Source organism: Onychomys torridus, chromosome 4, assembly GCF_903995425.1.
Source record: "Onychomys torridus chromosome 4, mOncTor1.1, whole genome shotgun sequence".
NCBI lineage: Eukaryota > Metazoa > Chordata > Mammalia > Rodentia > Cricetidae > Onychomys > Onychomys torridus.
The window spans coordinates 147777079-147798336 of NC_050446.1; the positions used below are offsets into that span (position 1 = coordinate 147777079).

Genomic DNA, 21258 nt, shown 5'->3' on the forward strand with positions numbered 1-21258 from the left:
CGACCGCTTTTTGTAGCTGAGACACTGTACTGAGGATTGGAGGCAGCAACTCATTTGACCCATCAAATCCTCCCAACAGCCCATGTGAAGAAGATATCATCCAGAGTCTAACATGCAAAGGGGTTCGATAGCTTGCTTAAGAAAATGGTGGGCCCCAAAACTGAACTCATGCCATCAACCCCCAAACTTGGTGTTACTTAATGTGAGATTCTTCCCTCAGCCCGCTCAGCCAACGTGCATTCTTACAGGAAAAGCAAAGAGATTCATATGAATGTCGTATGAACGCCATCAATCTCAGGAAGGGGTCACTGGTCTTCATCACAACTGGCCACCAATTTCCAGGTGAGGCTAAGAGTAAAATGTTTTGATATGACTCCATATATGAGAGGTTTGCAGTATGATGCATGCTATAATCCCAGAACCCAGAAGCCTGAGGCACAAGGATCAACAGTTCAAGGCCAGCCTGTACTATATAGCAAGACCCTACTTCAAAAACAAAAACAAAAACATTGTGAGTCATCTTCACTTGTAGGCACTAAAACCTTATTGAACATTCACAGCACACCAGGCCTGGTGTGCACACAAGTGACACTGAGATAAGTTACAGCTATATACAGATCAAAGACATGGCTTGGAGTTTCAGCAAATTCTAGAAGTCTCTACAACATCGCTGCTAAAACAGCTACTTTCCTTCCAAAGTGAAGATCTAGGAAGACCACAGAGGTATTTGACAGTATTAGAGGGGACTTTAAAGACCAGTGATGAGGATGGGGTCCCAGCGTTTAGAGGGGAAGTGGACACAAGCCCCCATCCCTAACCTAGACCCTATCTCTGATTGTCAACCACACACAAAAGAAAAATCAGTTATCTCCCACAGAGTCTCAGTGGGTATACAAACCACACTCAAGGGTAGGCACCATGCCCAGGAGTAGATGGCACGCACAAAATGAACTCAGTGGTATGTTGGGAGATTTTTTTATTTTATAATGCTTTGTTCAGGCATTTTTTTTAAACCTTACTGGTTTTTTGCTTATATATTATGGTTTCTGATTTTGTGGTTCTATAGGTTGTGTTTGTGTGTATGTGTATGTTTGTACGTGTGTGTGTTTCCTGTGATTTTTCTTTGTTTTTTAATGCTTGTTTCTTTTGTTTTATTCCAGTATGTTTGTCTGTCTGTCAGTTTTCTAAGGAGAGAGAGAAAGAAGGCATCGGAGTTGGATGGATTGGAAGGTAGGAGGACCTGGGAAGAGATGAGGGAGGGAAAACTGTGATCTGAGTATACTGTATTAACAGTTATTTTTAATAAAAAGGTAACAAGAAAGTCTAGTGATGAGACTCACAACTGCTCAGTTAGGAGATAAGAGGCCATCAAAATGACCCACAGGAGGTGTGTAAGTGCTTTTCATGGAGGCCTCCCCTCCCTGATGGACGGGCTGTCAGCTGCTGCAAAGACCAGGCAGGGTGTGTTAGGGGGCTGTAAATGGAGTCTCCCTTCCCCCCTATGCTGCATTCCTAGAAGCTTTCACAGAGGTAGCCGTCTGTTATTGGCTCTTGGCTCCCACATGGAGATATGCTTTCTGGAGCCAGCTAGGCAACTGTCCTAGGCACACCTATCCTGGGATTTATATTGTGGTCCTGTGATTCTGAATTACTCAGTGGGGGGAGGGAGGGCTCGGGGGAGTGTTGGGTACTAGAGGAGGGGACAGGAAAATGAGTTCAAGACTAAGGTCTGAATGGGACTAATTAAAATCATGCCTGAATATGACTTGAATTATGGGGAAGCTACAAAGAGAGTTTCCTAAGGCAGGAGGTAATGCTTTCCTTCTTAAATTTTCACACACAAGAAGTCTCTTGAAAAGGTCTCTAGACAGCTAATGTAACAGGGCAGCTCCTCAGATACCATCCAAGCTTGGACTCTGAGTGCTAAGAACTCATACCTGGGTGACGGGGTTGGTATGGGGGGAGTAGCCTGCATTTAAGACAAGGGACTATTTTCCACACACTCCTTATCCTGGCCCTTGAGTGGAAAAGAACAGGCCCTCAGAATGGCTTCACAAAGGGAGCAGACAGCCCTAAAGCGTGCGCGCGCGCGCACACACACACACACACACACACACACACACACACACACACACACACACAAAGCACTCCTCTTAGCATGAGTTCTAGAGAACCACTGCCTCTGACAGCCAGTCACATTCACGGAAAGGCAGGTCCCTTCCTCACATTTGAACAAACAAGAAGACACTCAGGAGACCCAAGTGCTTCTTGCCTGCCAGCTATGGGGTTCAAGCTGAAGAGGTTGCGTGGCTGCTCTCAAAGGCCCCATTTCTTGGTCAAAAAACGCTCCATAGTCCCATCACCCCAAACACTCAAGGTTCAAGGTTAGAACACCGTCCACTGTCAGGACTGGTTGCACTCCTAGGGCAGAAACACTGTGTCCTTCAGCTTTTCTGCTTTCAGTGAGTGAGTTTATGTTCTGCGTCGAGTCTGATAATTTGATGTTATTTTCCCCGAGTCATCAGGATTAAGGGGGCTCTGCAAACACATTACCTGGCACTGTAGGTTTTCTGGCACACAGTCCTGCCCAGGCGTTTCTCTGGCGGCTCTGTTGCTGCGGCCTCAGAGATGACTATCTTTAGTAAAGACTGCATGCCCTGCAAAGTCTAAAGTATTTCCTTCCTAGCGCTTTATAATGTCCACACGCTAACACTCTGGGTAGGACAGTCCCCCTGAAATCTTGAAGCCCACACAAGTCAATATAGAGATTATTGTGATTATTATGGTGGTTATTTAAAAAAAAAAAAAAAAAGAGTAAGATGCTAAAACATTTTGAAACTTATGTAGACCCAAATCTGAAGATACGTTATGACATGTTTTACATCTGCTCACTGGATATATGTGTAGCTCCCACCTCTGCCAAAGGTTCTAGACCCATTTGGATTTATGATTCATGTCCAAACTTTAGGTTACTTTTATTTCAACTCCCCCCAAATATGGCAAGAGTCAGAATCACCTTGTGATACTAGTATTCTCCTGGGCCTAAAAACCTAATAAGGAGAGCATATCAAAGAAAATTACAGGCCAACCTCATTCATAAATTTAGAGACAAATAGTTCATACCATATTAGCAAATTGAATCTAGCAATGGGATGAATGCCATTTGATCCCCACAAACTGTTTCATATCCTGAATACACTAAATGCAGATGTTTTGAGAGACCTAAGTCATTAACTGAAAATCAGAAGGAAATGTATTTAATCTATTGTATTAACTACATTAACGAATGGAGTAATACTTAACAGATGAAGATATTTAACTTGGCAATTTGATGCCCACTGTCTGGGCACTTAGGGGTCTTTAAGTCCTTGACCTGAACTGCAGGTGAGGATGAGAACCTCAGCTCTCCCCATAGGTGGCCTTGGGGACTCCACCTGGCCTTAGGGAAGATGAAGGGCTGAGTGCACTATCACTTCCATTTCCTGGCTTCCAGGTTTCAACCAAGAACACGCAGGCAGCCGGGCTCTGTTCTAGCTGTTTTGAGAGTCAAACAATTTCAATGAAATCCAAACAATGGTGAAGAAGATGCTTGGGAAATGCTTTTGAGTGGCGCAGGCATTTGTACAAATGTTTTACTTTCACAGTTGGGTTCGAAGAGTGGTCTGCAGCTCGAATGTGTCTATTTGTGGGGAGGACCGTGCAGGCAACAGTAAAGGAGGGAACAATGACTCCGGCAAAGAAGAAAAGGGCCCTTCCAACGCTCGCCTTTCTTCCTCCTCCTGGGTCTTTTCAGCTTCACAAAGGGAGACATATTTTCCATATAATTGCTAAACATGTTTGCTTATTAAATTATTCTTTAATTAGTTAATGATTTTAGCCATGCTTTGCTCTTCGGATATTCATTTTGTGTAATAAAATAATTATAGATAATTAAACTATCTCAAGCCTTTTTCTTTCCCTCAGAAAACATTCTGGGTATCCAAAAATGACAACAAGTTGTAAATTAATCTGGAAAACAAAGCATGACAGATGAATGATTTGGTTGGAATTAATTAGACACTAATTATATACTGGAACTAGATGAAGAATGAGACTCATTATAAAAATAAAATGCTATTCTGAAAGGCTGCAGTTACAGTAACTTTACCTTCTGTGAGGATGGCGTTGCTCCTCATCCAAATGAGTGCCTTAACACAGTCTTCCTCGTTGTTGAGAATGAAAAGGTTGTGAGGGACTTTCCCAGTGTACCTCAGCTTGCTGCTCTCCAGAACCTCTCTGTTTGTCAGATGTTGGTCCATGCTAGCCCCCGTGGGGCACGGGACCTGAGGCGCATCACAGAGAGACATGGTTGGAAGAAAAATCAAGTCTATATCCACACTGTGGTGTGGCCTTTTCTGTCCCCAGATATAGTTAATTTAGTTTTTAATAGAGAGGGAGAGAAATACACAAATAAACAGGCAGAATGACCACTTTGAGGCAACTCTTGGAATGAATTGTTCAGGTTACCCAATGCTATGTTACCAGGTATTTTAAAACTCACTTGCAGAAACCAGCCACTTATTGCATTCTGAGCCATACTGTTCTTGTAGGTCAGTGATCCAGACAAGTCAAGGGCAGCTTCTTTCTGTGCTACAAGGGCCTTGGCTGGAAGCTCTGAGGGTGGACTCATCTGGACATAAGGGTCAGTCCTTTTTCTTTCCTCCAAGAAACATGCAGGGTATCCTAAGCTAGCAAGTTGCCATCAGCTTTCTGAAAGCTGCTGCTCCCTGTGGTCTGGAATACCCACTTATGACTTAGGCATCTCCTACTGTGGCAACTGCATTTCCGGGGAAAAGGTCTTGAGAAAGGAGCATCACACTCCTCTCTAGCTTAGTCCTGGGTCTCCAGAAGTGTCCCCACACAAGATTCTGCTCTTACTGGGTAGCTATAGGGGCCTGCCCAGGAGCAGGGGAAAAAATGCCTTACGAGGGCTGGGGCGCTCTGGATCTAGCAGATACAGCTATATATAGGTAAAGCTATCTGTAGGAGCCATTACTTCAGGTGCTAAAGTTCAAGTCTACAGAGGGGCCATAGAAAATATGGAAGATAGTGTTTATCAGGAGAGAGATTCTCTCCTCTCTCTCTCTCTCTCTCTCTCTCTCTCTCTCTCTCTCTCTCTCTCTCACACACACACACACACACACACACAGAGCTTCCCCTTATATGATTTCTGTTCTCTTGATGTTGACACAGCATAAATGGGAACAGAAATTGTCCTCTGCAATAAGAAAAATAACAATTAAATCACAATAAAGAATGATGGCCAACACTGGTCCTTCTTGTTGAGGATACTCTGGCAACCAGAAGCCTTGTGCCTTAGCTAAGGAGTTTCAGCCATTGCTCAGCCCCACCCAGCCACTGCAGCAACAGCACAGGCTCACGATGGCCAGATCTAATCTCTCAAGAAATGTCAAAGCCTTGGGTTTGCATGTAGACTCTTCACTTTTTATTTCTGATTCAAATTAAAACCAAACAAACACTGCTGTCAATGCCAAATAACGTGGCATGGTTGCTTGAGATTGCTCAGTAGACCACTATGCTGGCCCTTCACTCTGGCTGCCAGGTGGGAAGTGTGTGGACAAAGAGGCAGCCCAGGGTACTGAGATAGAAAACTGGGCCTTCCATGGAAGATCACTGTGGCCCATGTGGCAGATTCACAATGGAAGACCTAAACAATGAGTTGTGAAGCATTCTACAAAGACAGTGGCACAGAAGCTTGCCTGCAATACAAGACCTCGGACGAATCATGTACTTCACCCTCTCCTCCCCTAGTCCTGACGTAGTCGCTTTATAAAGCGGGGAAAGTGCGTGACAGTAACTGCGAGGGTCCCATCAGCTACCCTGGTTGTCTCATAGGGAACACTCATAGGTAATAGGATTGTTACCACCCTGATGAGGATGCCAGGGTCAGTCACACTCATCTTCCAGGCGTGAGCATTCCTTCTGGAAGCAAACTTTCAGACTATGAGAAAGCACAGTGTTTGTTCTTTCTGGGTAGACGTCTTAAATCTGGGCCATGAGGTATGAACCTAAGTTCTTTTCTCTACAGAAACCCTAAGAGGGTCTGAGAACTGGCTGGTCATCTTGTCAATCCCCATAGCTATGCATCTCAGTGGCTTCCAGTTCATCCCCACGGCTAAGCATCTCAGTGGCTTCCAGTTCATCCCCACAGCTAAGCATCTCAGTGACTTCCAGTTCATCCCCACAGCTAAGCATCTCAGTGGCTTCCAGTTCATCCCCACGGCTAAGCATCTCAGTGGCTTCCAGTTCATCCCCACGGCTAAGCATCTCAGTGACTTCCAGTTCATCCCCACGGCTAAGCATCTCAGTGGCTTCCAGTTCATCCCCACGGCTAAGCATCTCAGTGACTTCCAGTTCATCCCCACGGCTAAGCATCTCAGTGACTTCCAGTTCATCCCCACGGCTAAGCATCTCAGTGGCTTCCAGTTCATCCCCACGGCTAAGCATCTCAGTGACTTCCAGTTCATCCCCACGGCTAAGCATCTCAGTGACTTCCAGTTCATCCCCACGGCTAAGCATCTCAGTGACTTCCAGTTCATCCCCACGGCTAAGCATCTCAGTGGCTTCCAGTTCATCCCCACGGCTAAGCATCTCAGTGACTTCCAGTTCATCCCCACGGCTAAGCATCTCAGTGACTTCCAGTTCATCCCCACGGCTAAGCATCTCAGTGACTTCCAGTTCATCCCCACGGCTAAGCATCTCAGTGACTTCCAGTTCATCCCCACGGCTAAGCATCTCAGTGACTTCCAGTTCATCCCCACGGCTAAGCATCTCAGTGGCTTCCAGTTCATCCCCATGGCTAAGCATCTCAGTGACTTCCAGTTCATCCCCACGGCTAAGCATCTCAGTGGCTTCCAGTTCATCCCCATGGCTAAGCATCTCAGTGACTTCCAGCCTCTGCAGGACCTGTTTGTTCTTCTCTTCCTCAGTGTAATTCTCAGAAGTGAATAAAATCACCAGGACTTTCTGTTTTTGTGATGTACCCTTTCATGTAATCATGTTCAGCAGGGAAGAAGTTTGGGGCTGCTGTCTACACTGGCATCACGAATTTCACCCCCTGTTACTGTTAATACTTTTCTTTCTCCGAGTTCCCTTTACTGAATATTTCTAGTGCTTTTTGTGGATTTGCTTCAATAATCTCTGTGTTTTTTTCCATCAAAATATTTTAATGTTTTATATTTATCTTTTACATTTGTAGATGTGGGGGGGAGGGGGTATGTGCATGTGAGTGCTGGTGCCCATGGAAGCCAGAAACGTTGATCCCTTGGAGCTAGAGCTATAGGTAGTTGTGAGCTACTCAACATGGGTCCTGGGAATCCAACTCAGGTACCCTGGAAGTACTTTCAACCACTTAGCCAACTCTCTCAAGCTTTTAAAATTTCTTTTTTTTCCCACCATGCCTACCATGGTGGACTTGTAGAGATCAGACAACGGCTTTCAGGAGTCAGATTTCTCCTTCCATCATGTGGGTTCCAGGGGTCAATCAGGCTGTCAGTCTTGGTAGCAAGTGCCTGTATCCACTGAGTCATCTCACTGGCCCCCTCACTGGGCACTTTTAACTATCTTTTCAAAACTGATTTATTGTCACTTTCATTTATGTGTAAGTGTGTATGTCTGTGTGAGTGTATGCCACATGTGTGCTGATACCCTTGGAGGCCAGAGGACAGCACTGGGTCTCCTGGAGCTGGAGTTACAGGTGGTTGTGAGCCACCTGATATAAGTGCTGGGAACTGAACTCAGGTCTTCTGCAAGAGCAGCAAGTGCTCTTAACCACCAAGCTCTCTGTCCAGCCCCTTAGCTGTCTTTTTATTTAAAAAAAAAAAAAAAGTCATTTTGGTTGAACGCTTTTCTCCTATTTCAAGTTTAGTGTGAACCTGGTCTGGGTCTTAGGTCAGGGTAGAGTGAAACCATGACATCCTTGGCCAACACTTGCATTTTTCTGTGTCTTCCGCCATGACATCTTTGGCCATCACTGGTATTTCCCCGATGTCGTTCCGGTTCATACTTTCACCACTGTGTCCTTTCTTCTCTCTCCTTCTACCTCATCCAGGGTTTGGTGGGTGAATTCCTTTGTGCTGTTCCTCAGCAGACTTTGGCTCAGTTCCTCTCAACTGAGAGACTTCACCACCAAAATGCTCCCATTGGGCTTCGGGGCTTGCAGCCAACGTCTGCTCCTCCTTAACCACACCTCTTTTCCATCAATTCCCCGATCTTTATTACATCACTTTAAATTGAGGGTTATTAATTTTCTGTTTGGTAGATATGTTCAAAATTTAAATTATTTACACAGCTGTTTGAAATCATCCATGGAGCTGTCACCTGTGTCCCTTAACGATTGTAAAACTCTGAATTCCGTCGATTATGGAGTACAAGATAAAGCACAACAACAACAACAACCACCACCAAAACCCCCACAAGAGGTCCTTCCCCAATGTCTTGCATGGAAGAATGGCTCCTGGGACTTAGGTGGACGTGTAGTTCTCAAACCACCACACTCCTGCAGAATTCTGTGTCCTTAGCTCTGCTTCTGTCTGTCCTTTAGTGCCAGACAGGAGATGGTTTATGCCTCCATTCTTTTTATCCTTTTAGGGGGAGCATCTGACAATCTGCTATTTTTCTTCTGAAATTTGTTCATTGCTGCCCCCCACCGTTCCCACAAAACAATGAGAAATGCCTTCACTCACTGACATTTGCCAGAATGTAACTAAATGAAAAATAAAAAGACTGATTTTGCTTGGAATCAATCACGTGGGCAATCCTTTTCTGGGGAAAGGAGAGTTTTCTGCTAGCAATCTTAAATTCTTGCCATGAGCCTGTCCAGAGATGAGACACAGACTCCATGTCTCCCATGAGCATGTCCTCTTTCCCTTCCACCGTCCCTGGAGCTCGCTTCTGACACAGAGGTGACCCTCTCAGGTCTGTTCCGGGGAGGGACCTGGTGTGTACATTCCTCCCTCCTGATCTGTTTGGACCCAACTCTTTTTTTTTTCTTTATTTTTTCCCTTATTGCCCCCCCCCCCCCAGTTTACCCAGGAGATCTCATCTACTTCCTCTTCCCAGGGAAGTCCATATGTCCCTCTTTGAGCCTCTCTGGGGTGGTAGATTGTGGCCTGATTCTCCATTACTTTACAGGTACCATCCACTTATGAGTGGATACACACTGTGTGTGTCTTTCTGGGACTGGGTTACCTCACTCAGGATGATATTTTCTAGTTCCATCCATTTGCCCACAAATTTCATGTTATTCCCTCAGCCACACTTTGTTGCTCACCCAGTCTGGATGGCGTAGTCCTTCTGTAGACGCCATGTTTTAGAGCCACACCCGGCCTACCCCTGCAGCTTGGTTTCTTACTTGTCTCTCCACCTGCTGGCTTCTGGTGGTCACCACCTCTTCAGCAGCCCATGCTTTCGTTTCCTTTTGGTTTCTGCTTGTTTGTTTGTTTTCCTGGCCAGGGCCAGACTCATTTGACTTGGACAAGTTTTGTCCTTCCTCTTTCAATGAGGTTGCCCAAATCTGGGCAAGAGAAGGCATCCCCTGACTTCTCCATACTGTCCATGAAGCATAGGGCTCTGTGACTTCACTAGGAAGCAAGCTGGGAGTGGTGTTCAAAGCTGGCATGTGCTCACCAATAAAAATAGGCTAAAGAGATGGCTCAGCAGCTAAGAGTACTTGTTCCTCTTCTAGAGGATCCAAGTCTGGTTCTCAGCGCCAACATCATTCCTGAACTCATACTGGGTGGTCCACAGACACCTGTTACTCTAGCACCTGGTGATCTAATGCCCTCTTCTGGTCTCTGCAGACACCTGTGCGCGCGCGCGCACACACACACACACACACACACACACACACACATAACATAAAAATATTTTTAAATTGATTGAAGAGGTAGATAACAGAGGTAGAGGGAGTTAAAAAACAAGCTAGCTAAGTCTTCTTCCAGAAGGAGAGGTCACAGCAATGTAAGACCTTGATGGAACAGGGTCAAAGGTTTCATAAAGATGTTATTAGGAACTCTCAGAGTCATGGCTGAAAGAGAGGAGGAATGTTTCAAACTGGGGAGTTCAGAAAAGGGCCTTGTTAGTAAGTGTAGGCTAGGTGAGAACCCAGCCCTCCTCACCCTCTGTTCTGCAATACAGCTCAGGGTTTTTCTCTGTGGTCAGATTCTCTGAATAAAAAATTTAAATGGTGTACATTTAGATATTGAAAACACTGCAGAGTGCGTCAGACTGAGGTGTGCTGACTAGAGCTAAGGGCTGGAATTACATTGTATGAAATGTCTTCTTGCTTTGAGTTGAAGCTCTACTGTCATCGTTTTAATTTGGCTTACAAATCTGGGACAAATCCATGGCAGAGCTGGAGTGAAGGATGTAGGAAAAGACCTAAGAACTGGAGATTCCCCAATGAATTCGGCTGCCCTTTCTCTATCATTCTATGTACCTTTGATTTTTATGTCCTTCTGGAAAAATTAAATTGGAACTCCCCTTTATCACTTCTTCATTTCATTTTTCCTGTTGTAAAAAGGGCAAGAGCTTAATGTGCTGCGGACTAAAGCTGCAGAGGCAGCTGGGCACACATGGGCAGATGCCCGAGGCTCTGGACAGCTGGCTGAGTCCTCTGCTCCAGTTCCAAAGTGTGGGATGGCAGGCAGTGGCTGCAACCAGTGGGCAGGTGAGGGGCAGGCTAACAGGGCACACTGTATTTCATTCTCATTTAGTGAAAAGTAGGAATCCTTAAATAGCAGAAGGAGGTGTCTTCCCACTTACTTTTTTCTTTAACCAGAAAGACGTTTTTTTTTTTTTTTTTTTTTTTTTTTTACCCTTCAAGAATAGGCTTATTTTTTAAAACTTAAAAGCCTTTTTTTTTTTTTTTTTTAGGAGATCGATCCAAGCCACTCAAATTGCAGTCCATTCACAGCAGCATTGGCCTCCCTGGGGAGCTTGCTAGACACTCATATCTCAGGCTACACTACTCTGAAGCTCCCTGCACAGAGCTTGAATCTTAAACGGATGCTCAGGGCTAGTGTGTGACCAAGGAGTTCGGAAAGTATTGCTGTAAGGGTGCAGATAAGGGACTCAATGCCAAGAAAGCTGAAGTGGTTCTCCACCTTGGCTTTGAGTCATCTGGGGAGCACAGTAAAAACACTGATGACCAGCCCCACCTAGCAGCATAATTGAAGCAATTCCTGGGGACACAGGTGTGAATATGTTTTGAAAGCACCCCAGGAGGTCTCAAAGTACAGCCAAAGCTGAAGACATCCATCCATTCGGTGATGCCCAGGCTACTCAGCACATGCAAAACATAGGTAGACTGAGGACCTGTGGGACCCTCTGTGCCACCTCCTCCCTGCCTTTGAAATGCAAAGGAACCACACACATTCCCTGGCCAAACCCACAGCACAGGGGAGAGGGTTTCTGACCCCATCCTTAAGTTCTAAAGGAAACCCGTTTACTGGAAAGATGCCTTAGTTCTGTGCACCACACAAGAGAACACCGCAAGGCAGTGTGGGAGTCCCAAGGTCTGTGGTCCTCAGGCAGGGAGCAGCTTCAGTTCTAGCCAGCAAGGCTTTAGTCCAACGCGGCTGGAGCATTCACGCAGAAAGCATGGTCACTGGGAAACTAGTCAATCTGATTTCCTAGTTTTATAACTGAGAGACAAAATAAAATAAGGGTTGACAGAAGGTGCACATGTTTGAAATACTTTTGCGTGAGCACATCGCCCCAGCCAAATGCTAGCCTCTTGAGGCATAAATTAATTTAGCACAAATGCATGCCTGGTTGGGTCTGGAGTCTGCTATGATGATCCATAAGTGTTAGACATTGGGACAACAGCTTCAGGAATGACATTTCTCCAACTAGCTGTGATTTTTTTTTCCCCCCTCAACAGAATGTTTTTCTTGGAATGGCTTTCCTGGGAGGGTCTGCAGACACCGTTCTGGTCATGTGTGCAGGCCTTGAAGAGCACGTTTATGAATATAGAGTGGCAGCTGTGCAGGGAGAGAGGACGCTCTTTACTCAGAGCGTGTGCGCCCCAGTGAGCACATTGCCATCTTCGCATGCGCCAGCAGTGCCCCCAGTGCACAGCCTTACCTGGTACTGCTGCCCGGTACAGAGAATGAGGTGGTCGTAGAACACAGTCTCGCTCTTGGAAACCACAACGCGCTTGGCTGCTCGGTCTATGCCCGTCATTCTACCAACCACAACGTTGACCCAGGAGCACAGAGACATCAGTGCATAATCTTTATCATTAAAACAGTGGCTGCGAAGAGAGAAGCTCCATCAGTGACATTTGAGCAGCTGACAGCGGGCATTAATTAGACATCTGGCGAGCTGGTTCAAGTCCCCTAGTGAGCTGGGTCTGTGCTCTCGCTGTGAATTTACCGGGACCAAGACTTAGAGATTTTATTTTTTCCTTATGAAACACTTAGTCACAAATTGACATCCTCCTATTAAAGCTAAATTGTTCCACCTGGCTTAGGCTGGTCCGCAAGGGAAGGGTGTGTGACTGTGTACGTGAGATCACTTAGGTCCCTTCTGTCCCTATTTGAACTGTTAAATTGTCCTACTGGCCAGAGGCTTCAAGGAGCGGAGGAGGAGGAATATGGCACTATGGGGGACCCCTAAAGGCAGACATCAGATGCCAAAACATGTGGATTTGATGTAAAGGACTCACTCATTCCTTGTGCCCCAGTGACAAAACCCATTTACAGAAAATGTCAGGAAGTTCACAGCAGGCACAATGCCTGGAGATTTGGAGCCCAGTAAATAGGGCAGAGGTGATTTATGGGGCGCCAGTACTTTTACATATATCAGCCTAGGGTGGGTGAGTGTGCTGAAGTTATGGGGTAATGGGGGTCAAATAGGCTTCCATTCTCTCTCTCTCTCTCTCTCTCTCTCTCTCTCCCCCTCCTTCCCTCTCTCCCTCCCTCCCTTCCTCCCTTCCTTTCATCCTTCCCCTTTTCTGGTTCTGTTTCACTGAACACTGCTGTAAAGTGACTGAATAGGATGCTTGTGACTTGGGTTTATTTAGAGAGTTTTTCTCCCTTGCGGGGAGTTCTGCAGAATTTTCTCTAAGATGTCACTTCTATAGGTGACATTTGAATGGCCCCGACCTGCAGACAGGCTCTGCAGCGGTAGAACAGCGGGTAACTTGTTTATAGTTAGGGTAACTTGTCTTTTCTGGAAAGAACTGTGCCAAGGTCTGTATCTTTCTTCTTTTACCAATAAGCCTGGACCCCAGGGACCCTGTATTCCTGTTTTCCTGCTTCTCAGTATAGGATGATGAGCCCATCCTATGTGCCTCCACCTCTGTGAAAAATGGACACGAGAATGTAGGAGACGCTGTTTCGTCAAGCGCAATGCATATGTGAGGCCTCTTATTCTAAATAATATTAATGATACATAATCCTGTTTACTCCCTCTGAAGGCAAACAGGGTTCTGAAGTGGTAATGGGGGGACATTTTTTCTTTTTGATCCACACATGAGTCTTGTCTGAGTACACAAAGAGAATTCTCGTAATGGATGCACATTAGACCCCGTTAACGGGGCCTGTGAAAAGAGATGGGAGTGCTAGGCTTTGTGTTTCTCCATGAAACAACACTTAAAAACAAGAAAATTTCTTCTTAATAAAAAAGGAAAATAAGGGGCTGGCCTGTCACAGGAAAATAATGGATAGTGAGATGAAATTCTCTCTCTCTCTCTCTCTCTCTCTCTCTCTCTCTCTCTCTCTCTCTCTCTCCACCATTGATAGTTTCACAGGAATATATGAAACTTCCCTGTTTCCACACAGTCACAGGAAACACACAAAGGCTTGTTTGTATTTGCTATGTAGTCCCTACTGTAAGCCATCCAAGATGAGAAAAAATTAAATATAGTTAGTGTCTAGAGATTAGTCTTAGGAGGATTTGCCCAAAGATAAAAGCTCTCTGGGGAGATTTGTGGGCAGCTAAGACAATGCTGTTTCTAATGACAGTGGGGTAGTACTGTTGGCAATGTCAGAATGCACATTTCAGAGTTGGAATCTGAACCTCTGTCCGGTGGGAGCTGACGCTTGGGAACACTCAGTTTTAAAGATTTACTGAGACTCAGAAGGGAGTGGTGAAGACTCTGGCTGATGCCGCACTGTCTGTTAGCTTTCTCTATTTAAAATGCCATTGTGTAAGCTCGCTCCCACTCCCCATTTTGGATACTACTACCCCTCTGGACTGTCTGTAACGTCTCCATCAGATGAGTTAAACTATCTATTGCAAGAGTCTCCAATTGTTTTGTTAGCTAGCATGACAAGCCTAAAGACTTCAACACATCAGAGATAGTTCCATAGCGTCACGCCATCACCTGGGCCCTCTGGAGAAAGACAAGGGAGCAGAGAAATTACACAGGTGAGTTCATCCTTCATGAGCAAGCTTGGTACCGACTCGAACATCATGTGAGGGGGAACTGCGGGTGTAGTTTGGTGGTAGAGCGATTGCCTGGCATGCACAAAACGAAAAAGAAAAATGGAAAGTTGTCTTGATAGAAAAATCGGGATAAACAGCTGGGCGTGGTAGCACAGGCCTTCACCCCAGCACTCAGAAGGTGGAGGCAGAGAATGAACATTTGAGGTCAGCCTGGGATCCACAGTGAGACCCTGTCTCACTAAACAAACAAAACCATGATGGGGGAATTTGAAGACGGCATGGACATATAACGTATACAGCGTACAAGGTGTGGACTTCTTTGTCAACATCGTACAGGCCCAAAACCTGGTAGTAAGAAACAGCCCAAGTCCTTAGGTGCACAAACAGAAGCCACCCCATAGAAACAAACGTCAGGTCTGAGCAGGCTCTTGCCTCAAAGAGCCAGAATTCTTCAGAGGTGGGAAGAAACTTTGAGGTTTGCTGGGGACTAGCTGTGACACACTGGGAAGAAGGACCACTGCAATTAACTTTCAATTATTCAGGGTTGATTGCCCAATTAGTGGCTTTCTCCTGCTTCCTGTTTCTCTTCCCTCCCACACCTTCTTCCAGCTGCCTCTTAGGTACATCGTTAGCACCTCAACCAGAGGGTGGGGGGGCAGGGTGTGTGTGTGAGAAGGCAAAAATGGCTATTTATAAAAAATATCCACAACAATAATGAGGTAAAGCACTAAAGACAAGTTCACGGTTCATGTTGAGAAGAAGGAATTTGAATTATTAGATTTATGTATGTTATTTGCACTTATTATTATTGAACACCAGGATCCCAGACAAGTTCCTTACTGAGGACCATTTGAAAAACAGCATCCTGTTCCGGGTTCAGCCTCTGGTTCCTGAGCATCATGATGTGAGGGTTCCCACCCAGCTGGGTCTGGCTGTTGGGTCTCGTCCTTCATGGAGAGGGTATTTGCTGCTTCTTCTGAGGTGATTTTCATTTATTCTACATTATAAAATTCCTGCTCTAGTGGAGAGCAGGATTTGGGATGGAGACAATAGATGCCATCTTACAAAGAAAATTATGTAGTATTTAGGAGGATTTCATGAGCCAGAAAAAAAAAATAGAGCAAAGTTTAGTTGGGTGTGTTGGTTGGTTGGAAATGAATGGGATAGTCAGGGTAGACTGTGGGAAAGGGGACATTTAAGAAAAAGAACAGTAAAGGTTTTCCTGATGTGTTTGGGGCACACTAAGATTGCTAATCTGGAAAGAACTGAGCAGAAATAGTAAAAGATACTGTGGTAGTTTGAATGTAATGGCCCCCCCATAAGCTCATAGGAAGTGGTACTATTAGGAGGTGTGGCTTTGTTGCAATAGGTATGGCCTTGTTGGAGGAAGTGTGTTGCTGGGGGGTGGAGGGGCAGACTTTGAGGTCTCATATATGCTCAAGCCATGCCCAGTGTCCTGGACCACTTCCTGTTGCCCTCCGGTCAAGATGTAGAACTCATCTTCTCCAGCACCATGCATGCCTGCGTCACACCATGTCACACCATGATGATAATGGATTAACCTGAACTGTAAACCACCCAATTAAATGTTTTCCTTTACAAGAGTTGCTGTGGTTACAGTGTCTCTTCACAGCAATATAAACCTTAACTAAGATGGATACAGTCAGTGAAAAAGGACAGACCTTTCATGCATTCTAGAACATTCTGTGATGACAAGAGCATTCTGGAGCTAGCTATGCTAGCTGTTTGAGCCAATGGGGCAAATGTAAGTGGAGAGCTGAAATTTCCAACTCATCTAATTTGAATTATTTTAAATGGAAACAACCCTGGGTGGTTTGTAGTTACTCTACTGGACAAGTAGAGTTCCAGGTGGCAAGGAGCTGATAACATCTGTGTCACATTTGTGTGTGTGTGTGTGTGTGTGTGTGTGTGTGTGTGTTGTTCTGGGGACTGTGTTAAGAGGCAGAGAGACAAGGGTGGAGGTAAGGATAGCTGATTACTCCATGTATCCTCTCTTGCTGCCTATGTGTGTCACACCTGAAGAAAATCAGACACATGGTTCTCACTATGTCACACTCAACCTTCAGAACTTTCCACCAAGATGACTGACTTACATCCACATTTCTTGGGAATCATGTCATTTACAAAAGGGGAGAGCAAGACCAAAGGATTGGCTTAGCAGGTGAGAGTGCTGGTGCACTGGCCAAGGCCCTGGGTTAAGTTCCCGGCACCCATATGGGGGCTCACAACCCCTGGTAACTCCACTTTCAGGGGATCCAGTGCCTTCTTTCGACCTCAGTAGGAACACACATGGTGCACAGACATACATATAGGTAAAACATCATACACATAAAATAAATCTTTGAAAAATTACAAAAGAAAACGAGAAAGGGAAAGAGATGTCCAAGGGTCTACCCTCCCTTTCCGGCCAGGACTTGATGTTATGCTTATTTTAGTTAAAAATTCAGCATACTTTACTAAGCATATATTTTTCACAACCAAGAAAATCTAAGTCCTTGTCTAGACTATAGTGGTAGGAATGGTTCCTGATCAGCACACACACCAGCTCACCCCACATACTCTTGTGTGTGTGTGTGTGTGTGTGTGTGTGTGTGTGTGTGTGTGTGTGTGTCAAAGTGCATGATCTAATAAAGGTGGGGTTGATAGCTTACAGTGAGGTACTTGCCTAGTATACTCAAGTCTCCAGGTTGGAGACCTACCACTACCAACAACAGCAACAGAACTCTACAGAGTAGGAAGGGAGTTCACTGAAAATGGGCCTGGTTCTGCTGGTAAAGAAGGGAGGGTTCCCTAGCAAGGGTAAAACAAGTGTTTCTTCAGAAGGAAAGTGAGTCTCTTCATCAAAGATTCTGCAGTGCCTCTACAGCTCTGGAAAGGGGTGATTTCCCTTCCTTCCTCTTCACTTTGAACATGGGGAGACTGTTTCTCCAGCAGAGAGCCTGGGTTTTGCTACCAGAAACTGAAATCAGTGGAAGCTGTGTGATAAGGAAATGCTATTTCTAAGAACAGGTGTCAGACAGTGGTTCTGCTGGGACAAGAAGAGCAAAGCTTTCCTGGCCTGGTGAGGACCGTTCCAAGCTAGCTCCAGGTACCTATGGTTTGGTAGGGTGGGAGAGAGGTTCACACTCTAAGTTGATGCCTGTAGGGTAGACTGATGGCCACAGTTTCTATGTCCTGTTTCTCAGACTCCAATGTAGAGGCAGCTGGGCTCCAGGGACAGGGAAGCTTGAGGATGAAATGCTAGCCCTGTCCTGCCAGTCTTCTGTTAACTTGACCCAAGCTGGAGTCAGCTGAAAGGAGGGAGCCTCAGTTGAAAAGACGCCTCCACAAGATCTGGCTGTAGAGCATTTTCTCAATTAGTGACTGATGGAGGGCCCAGCCCATAATGGGTGGTGCCATTCCTAGGATGGTGGTTAGAGGAAAGCAGGCTGAGCAAGCCATGAGGAGCAAGCCAGTAAGCAGCACCCCTCCATGGCCTCTGCATCAGCTCCTGCCTCCAGGTTCCTAACCTGTTTGAGTTCCTGTCTTGACTTCTTTCAGTGGTGAACGTGATATGGAAGTGTGAGCCAAATAAACCCTTTCCTCCCCAAGTTGCTTTGGTCATGTTTTTTTTATCCCAGCCACAGGAACCCTAACTAAGACACTCTCTGACGGGTTTGAACTTGTGTTTCCCAATTAATGCCTACTCTAGGAGAAAGGCCCTGCACTTTCCCCTTTGAAATCTATTATTTAACATAAAAAAGACTGCACATGAATTAGGAAGGAAAATGAATCATACTCGCTTGCTAGGAACTTCCTTTGTTCGCTGCCCAAAAGTTTTTTTCCTGGGAGTCCATGAGTTGAAATCAGGGTGAGATTATTAAACTTCAGGTGAGAGCTGAAAAGAAATAAAGAGTTCAAATTTTTAAAAAAGTTAAATAGATTGAATGAAAATGTACTGTGATTCAGTTGAACTTTACTTCATGTATCATTCAACTCTTGGCCTTTTCTTTGGAGGTAGAAACTCTTTTCACACACCTCTTCCAAGAGAACCTTCACAACAAAACAGGAAGGTGGTGTAGAAATGGCTAACTGTAGAAAATTGTAGCGGCTATGCAAGTGTATGGCAGAGACTTTGACTTTTTAAAAATTGCTTCTCCCAAAGTAAAATAAAACCCCCAAGTTGGGAGATGGGAGATAATTATGCATAAACTAATAGCAAGTTTGAGTGTCATCCCGACCCATACACCCTTTGAATGTATTTTCCCCTGGAGTCCTCGGGGCAACATCATTATGTCAGGAATATTATTAGCTGTATTTTCCTCAGGTGGAACTGAGGCACAGTGGTTTTTCTAAGACCATGTAAGACCACTGTCTGCCTCTAATGTTCTCACCTAACCTTCGCCTATAGAGTGGCTTATGTCCCTGATTCTCGATGCTGTGACATCCACACATAAGGTACACACTACCACCTAAATACGTCATCTCAGAATTACTTACAACCTACACAAAATAAATAGTAGATGGTATACTGTGTTGTTTAGGGAATGAAGCCTGTGTGTGCTCAGTGCAGTGACACTTTTCTCCCAGGAGTTTTCTGCTGACACTGGCTGACTATAAGGATGTAAAGCTCAAGGAAAATCCCATCTCTATGCAGGCTGTGTTGTCCTGGAGATGAAAATTGCTCAGAGGCTTTCCAGGATCATCTAATTCCCACAGTTCAACACCAGCCTCACTTTCAGACTTATATAGTTACCCATATCGGAGTACCAGAGTGTCACCTTGCAGAATATTCTAGAGGGTTGTCACTCGACAGGGCAGCATATAACTATAATTCCAGATCTTGGGAGGCAGAGACAAGAAGAATCATAAATTCCAGACCAGTCTGGGCTACTACTTATAGTCTTTCTCAATAAACCGAACCAAACCTAAAAGCCAACTGCTCTATATTTGCATCATGCTTTTCAAGCCTGAAGGCATTATCACAGGGATTCATCTTCAAAACAATCTCCACCAGGGCTTTGGAGATAATCACGGGCTATGTGTATTTCATGTGAAGGAAACTAAATGGTGTCAAAGGTAAGTACTTCGGTTAAGGTCATGATGTTCCAAAGCAGCAGGGGTCAGTGAAGCAATTTCTGCTTTCCAACTCCGGGCAGCATTCCCTCTACTGGGCTGTTGCCCCTCCTTGCAGGTAGGCTTCAGGAGACTGCCCAGCACCCATAGAAGGTTCCATGAACTCACATGCTTAGGGCTCACTCTCTAGATGCCTTTCAGTATTTCAGATACTCCTGTTGCAATGTGCCCTCCCCGTAGTCAGCAAACTATTATGGGTGAGATCTTATCACAGGAGCCTCACTAATGAGAAGGATGTTTGTCCCCTAAAAATCTCTTCTTGGTTTACACGGCCCCTTTCCAGCACTCAAATGCCAAAAAGAAGGCCTTCACTGGGCCAGAGGAAAACACCTGCCTTCCTCTCTCAAGAGAAGGTTGGAGATTTTCCAACTGCAAATGCTACCAGTTTCCTGGCAGTCTGCTAAGTAGTTCTAAAGACAGGACTCTGGGTGATGACGCAGGGTTGAGGATGGGGTGGGGGAAGCACTTGTGGGTGCTGTGCAATAGGTTCAGCTGACATTTGAAAGCAGCTAAATGCAATGAAAGGTTTTGCTCTGAAGTCTCTAAGGATGGCTACCATGTAAGAAAGAATATTCCTACTTAATACAGAGAAAACCAAGCATGTCTTATCCTCTAACAATAGGAATAAAAAAATCTGACTATCTTCAAATAACATAAGGCCATGGTTAACCCTGCCTACTTAGGATGTCAGTCTGCAAAAACACACAGATGACAGGCCCTGGGTTTATAACTGTCCCATGGAAAACACAAATGATAATCATGTGTTTATACCCACAAACAGTTAAAGTTTACTCTGGTTCTGGATCTTCTGTGATCAAAATGTACTTTATAGTGTACTAGTAAGAGCTACATCCAGGTCCTTTTTACATCTCCATGAAGACAGAAGGCTTAATGATTATGCAGCTTTATCTTTTACTACAAAAACCATCCCTTTGGTATGAGTAATCTGAAATATCTAACTACAGGGATCAAATGACTTTTAAATTGCCAAATAATCACATTATGTTATCCTGAATTATCCTACAATTAAAATTTTTCTCAAAATATAAAAGAATATTCCAAAAAGGCAGGAGATGATTTCGTTGTTTTCTCCTCTTCTCCATTTGTTCTTCCTTCTTCCTCTTCTCCAACATCACCTACAATGACCTAGTACAGACTTTTGCAAACAGGTGAGATTTCTTGAATTGTGTTTCTTTAGAAGAAACAGCGTTTTTTTCTTTTCTTCTGTTACAGTGAAATTCCTCTTGCATTCTTCCTGTGGCTGCCCTGGCCTTTTAGCTAGTCTTCAAGTCCTGCCCTGCCCTTGCCCATTCTCCGGTCCTCAGTCTCCACTTAGCATGTCTCCTGCATCATAAGGAAAGCACACAGATGACATCGGCTTCCAATCTTTCCTTCCTGCATCTACAAGAACATCTTCCATTCCAAAGGCAGGGGTCTGTCTGCCAATGAGCCCTGGTCTCCTTGTCAAAGGCCCACACCAACTGATCTCTTATGATGACCCAGTATGCCAATCCAGTGCTGATGAAGATGGCTCCTGGGAGTTGATGGGAATACGGCCCCATTTCTCTGCTTCTTCATGAGTGGATCTAGTCTCAAAGTCAGCCTAGATCTATGGTAGCTGGGGCTCCCTCCACCCATCACATTAATATTATGGGCAGAAGGAGGGAA

At 45.0% G+C, this 21258-nt stretch overlaps 1 protein-coding gene across 1 annotated transcript in view; it reads right to left on the reverse strand.

Moving 5' to 3' along the window:
* Cfap61 (cilia and flagella associated protein 61) overlaps positions 1-21258 on the reverse strand; it is a 295900-nt gene that overhangs the window by 98373 nt on the left and 176269 nt on the right. The window contains exons 19-21 of the mRNA XM_036186271.1: positions 18254-18352; positions 12148-12316; positions 4148-4322 (exon numbers count right to left, since the gene is read on the reverse strand). Of these exons, the coding sequence (XP_036042164.1) occupies positions 4148-4322; positions 12148-12316; positions 18254-18352 (443 nt within the window). The remainder of the gene's footprint in view (positions 1-4147; positions 4323-12147; positions 12317-18253; positions 18353-21258) is intronic.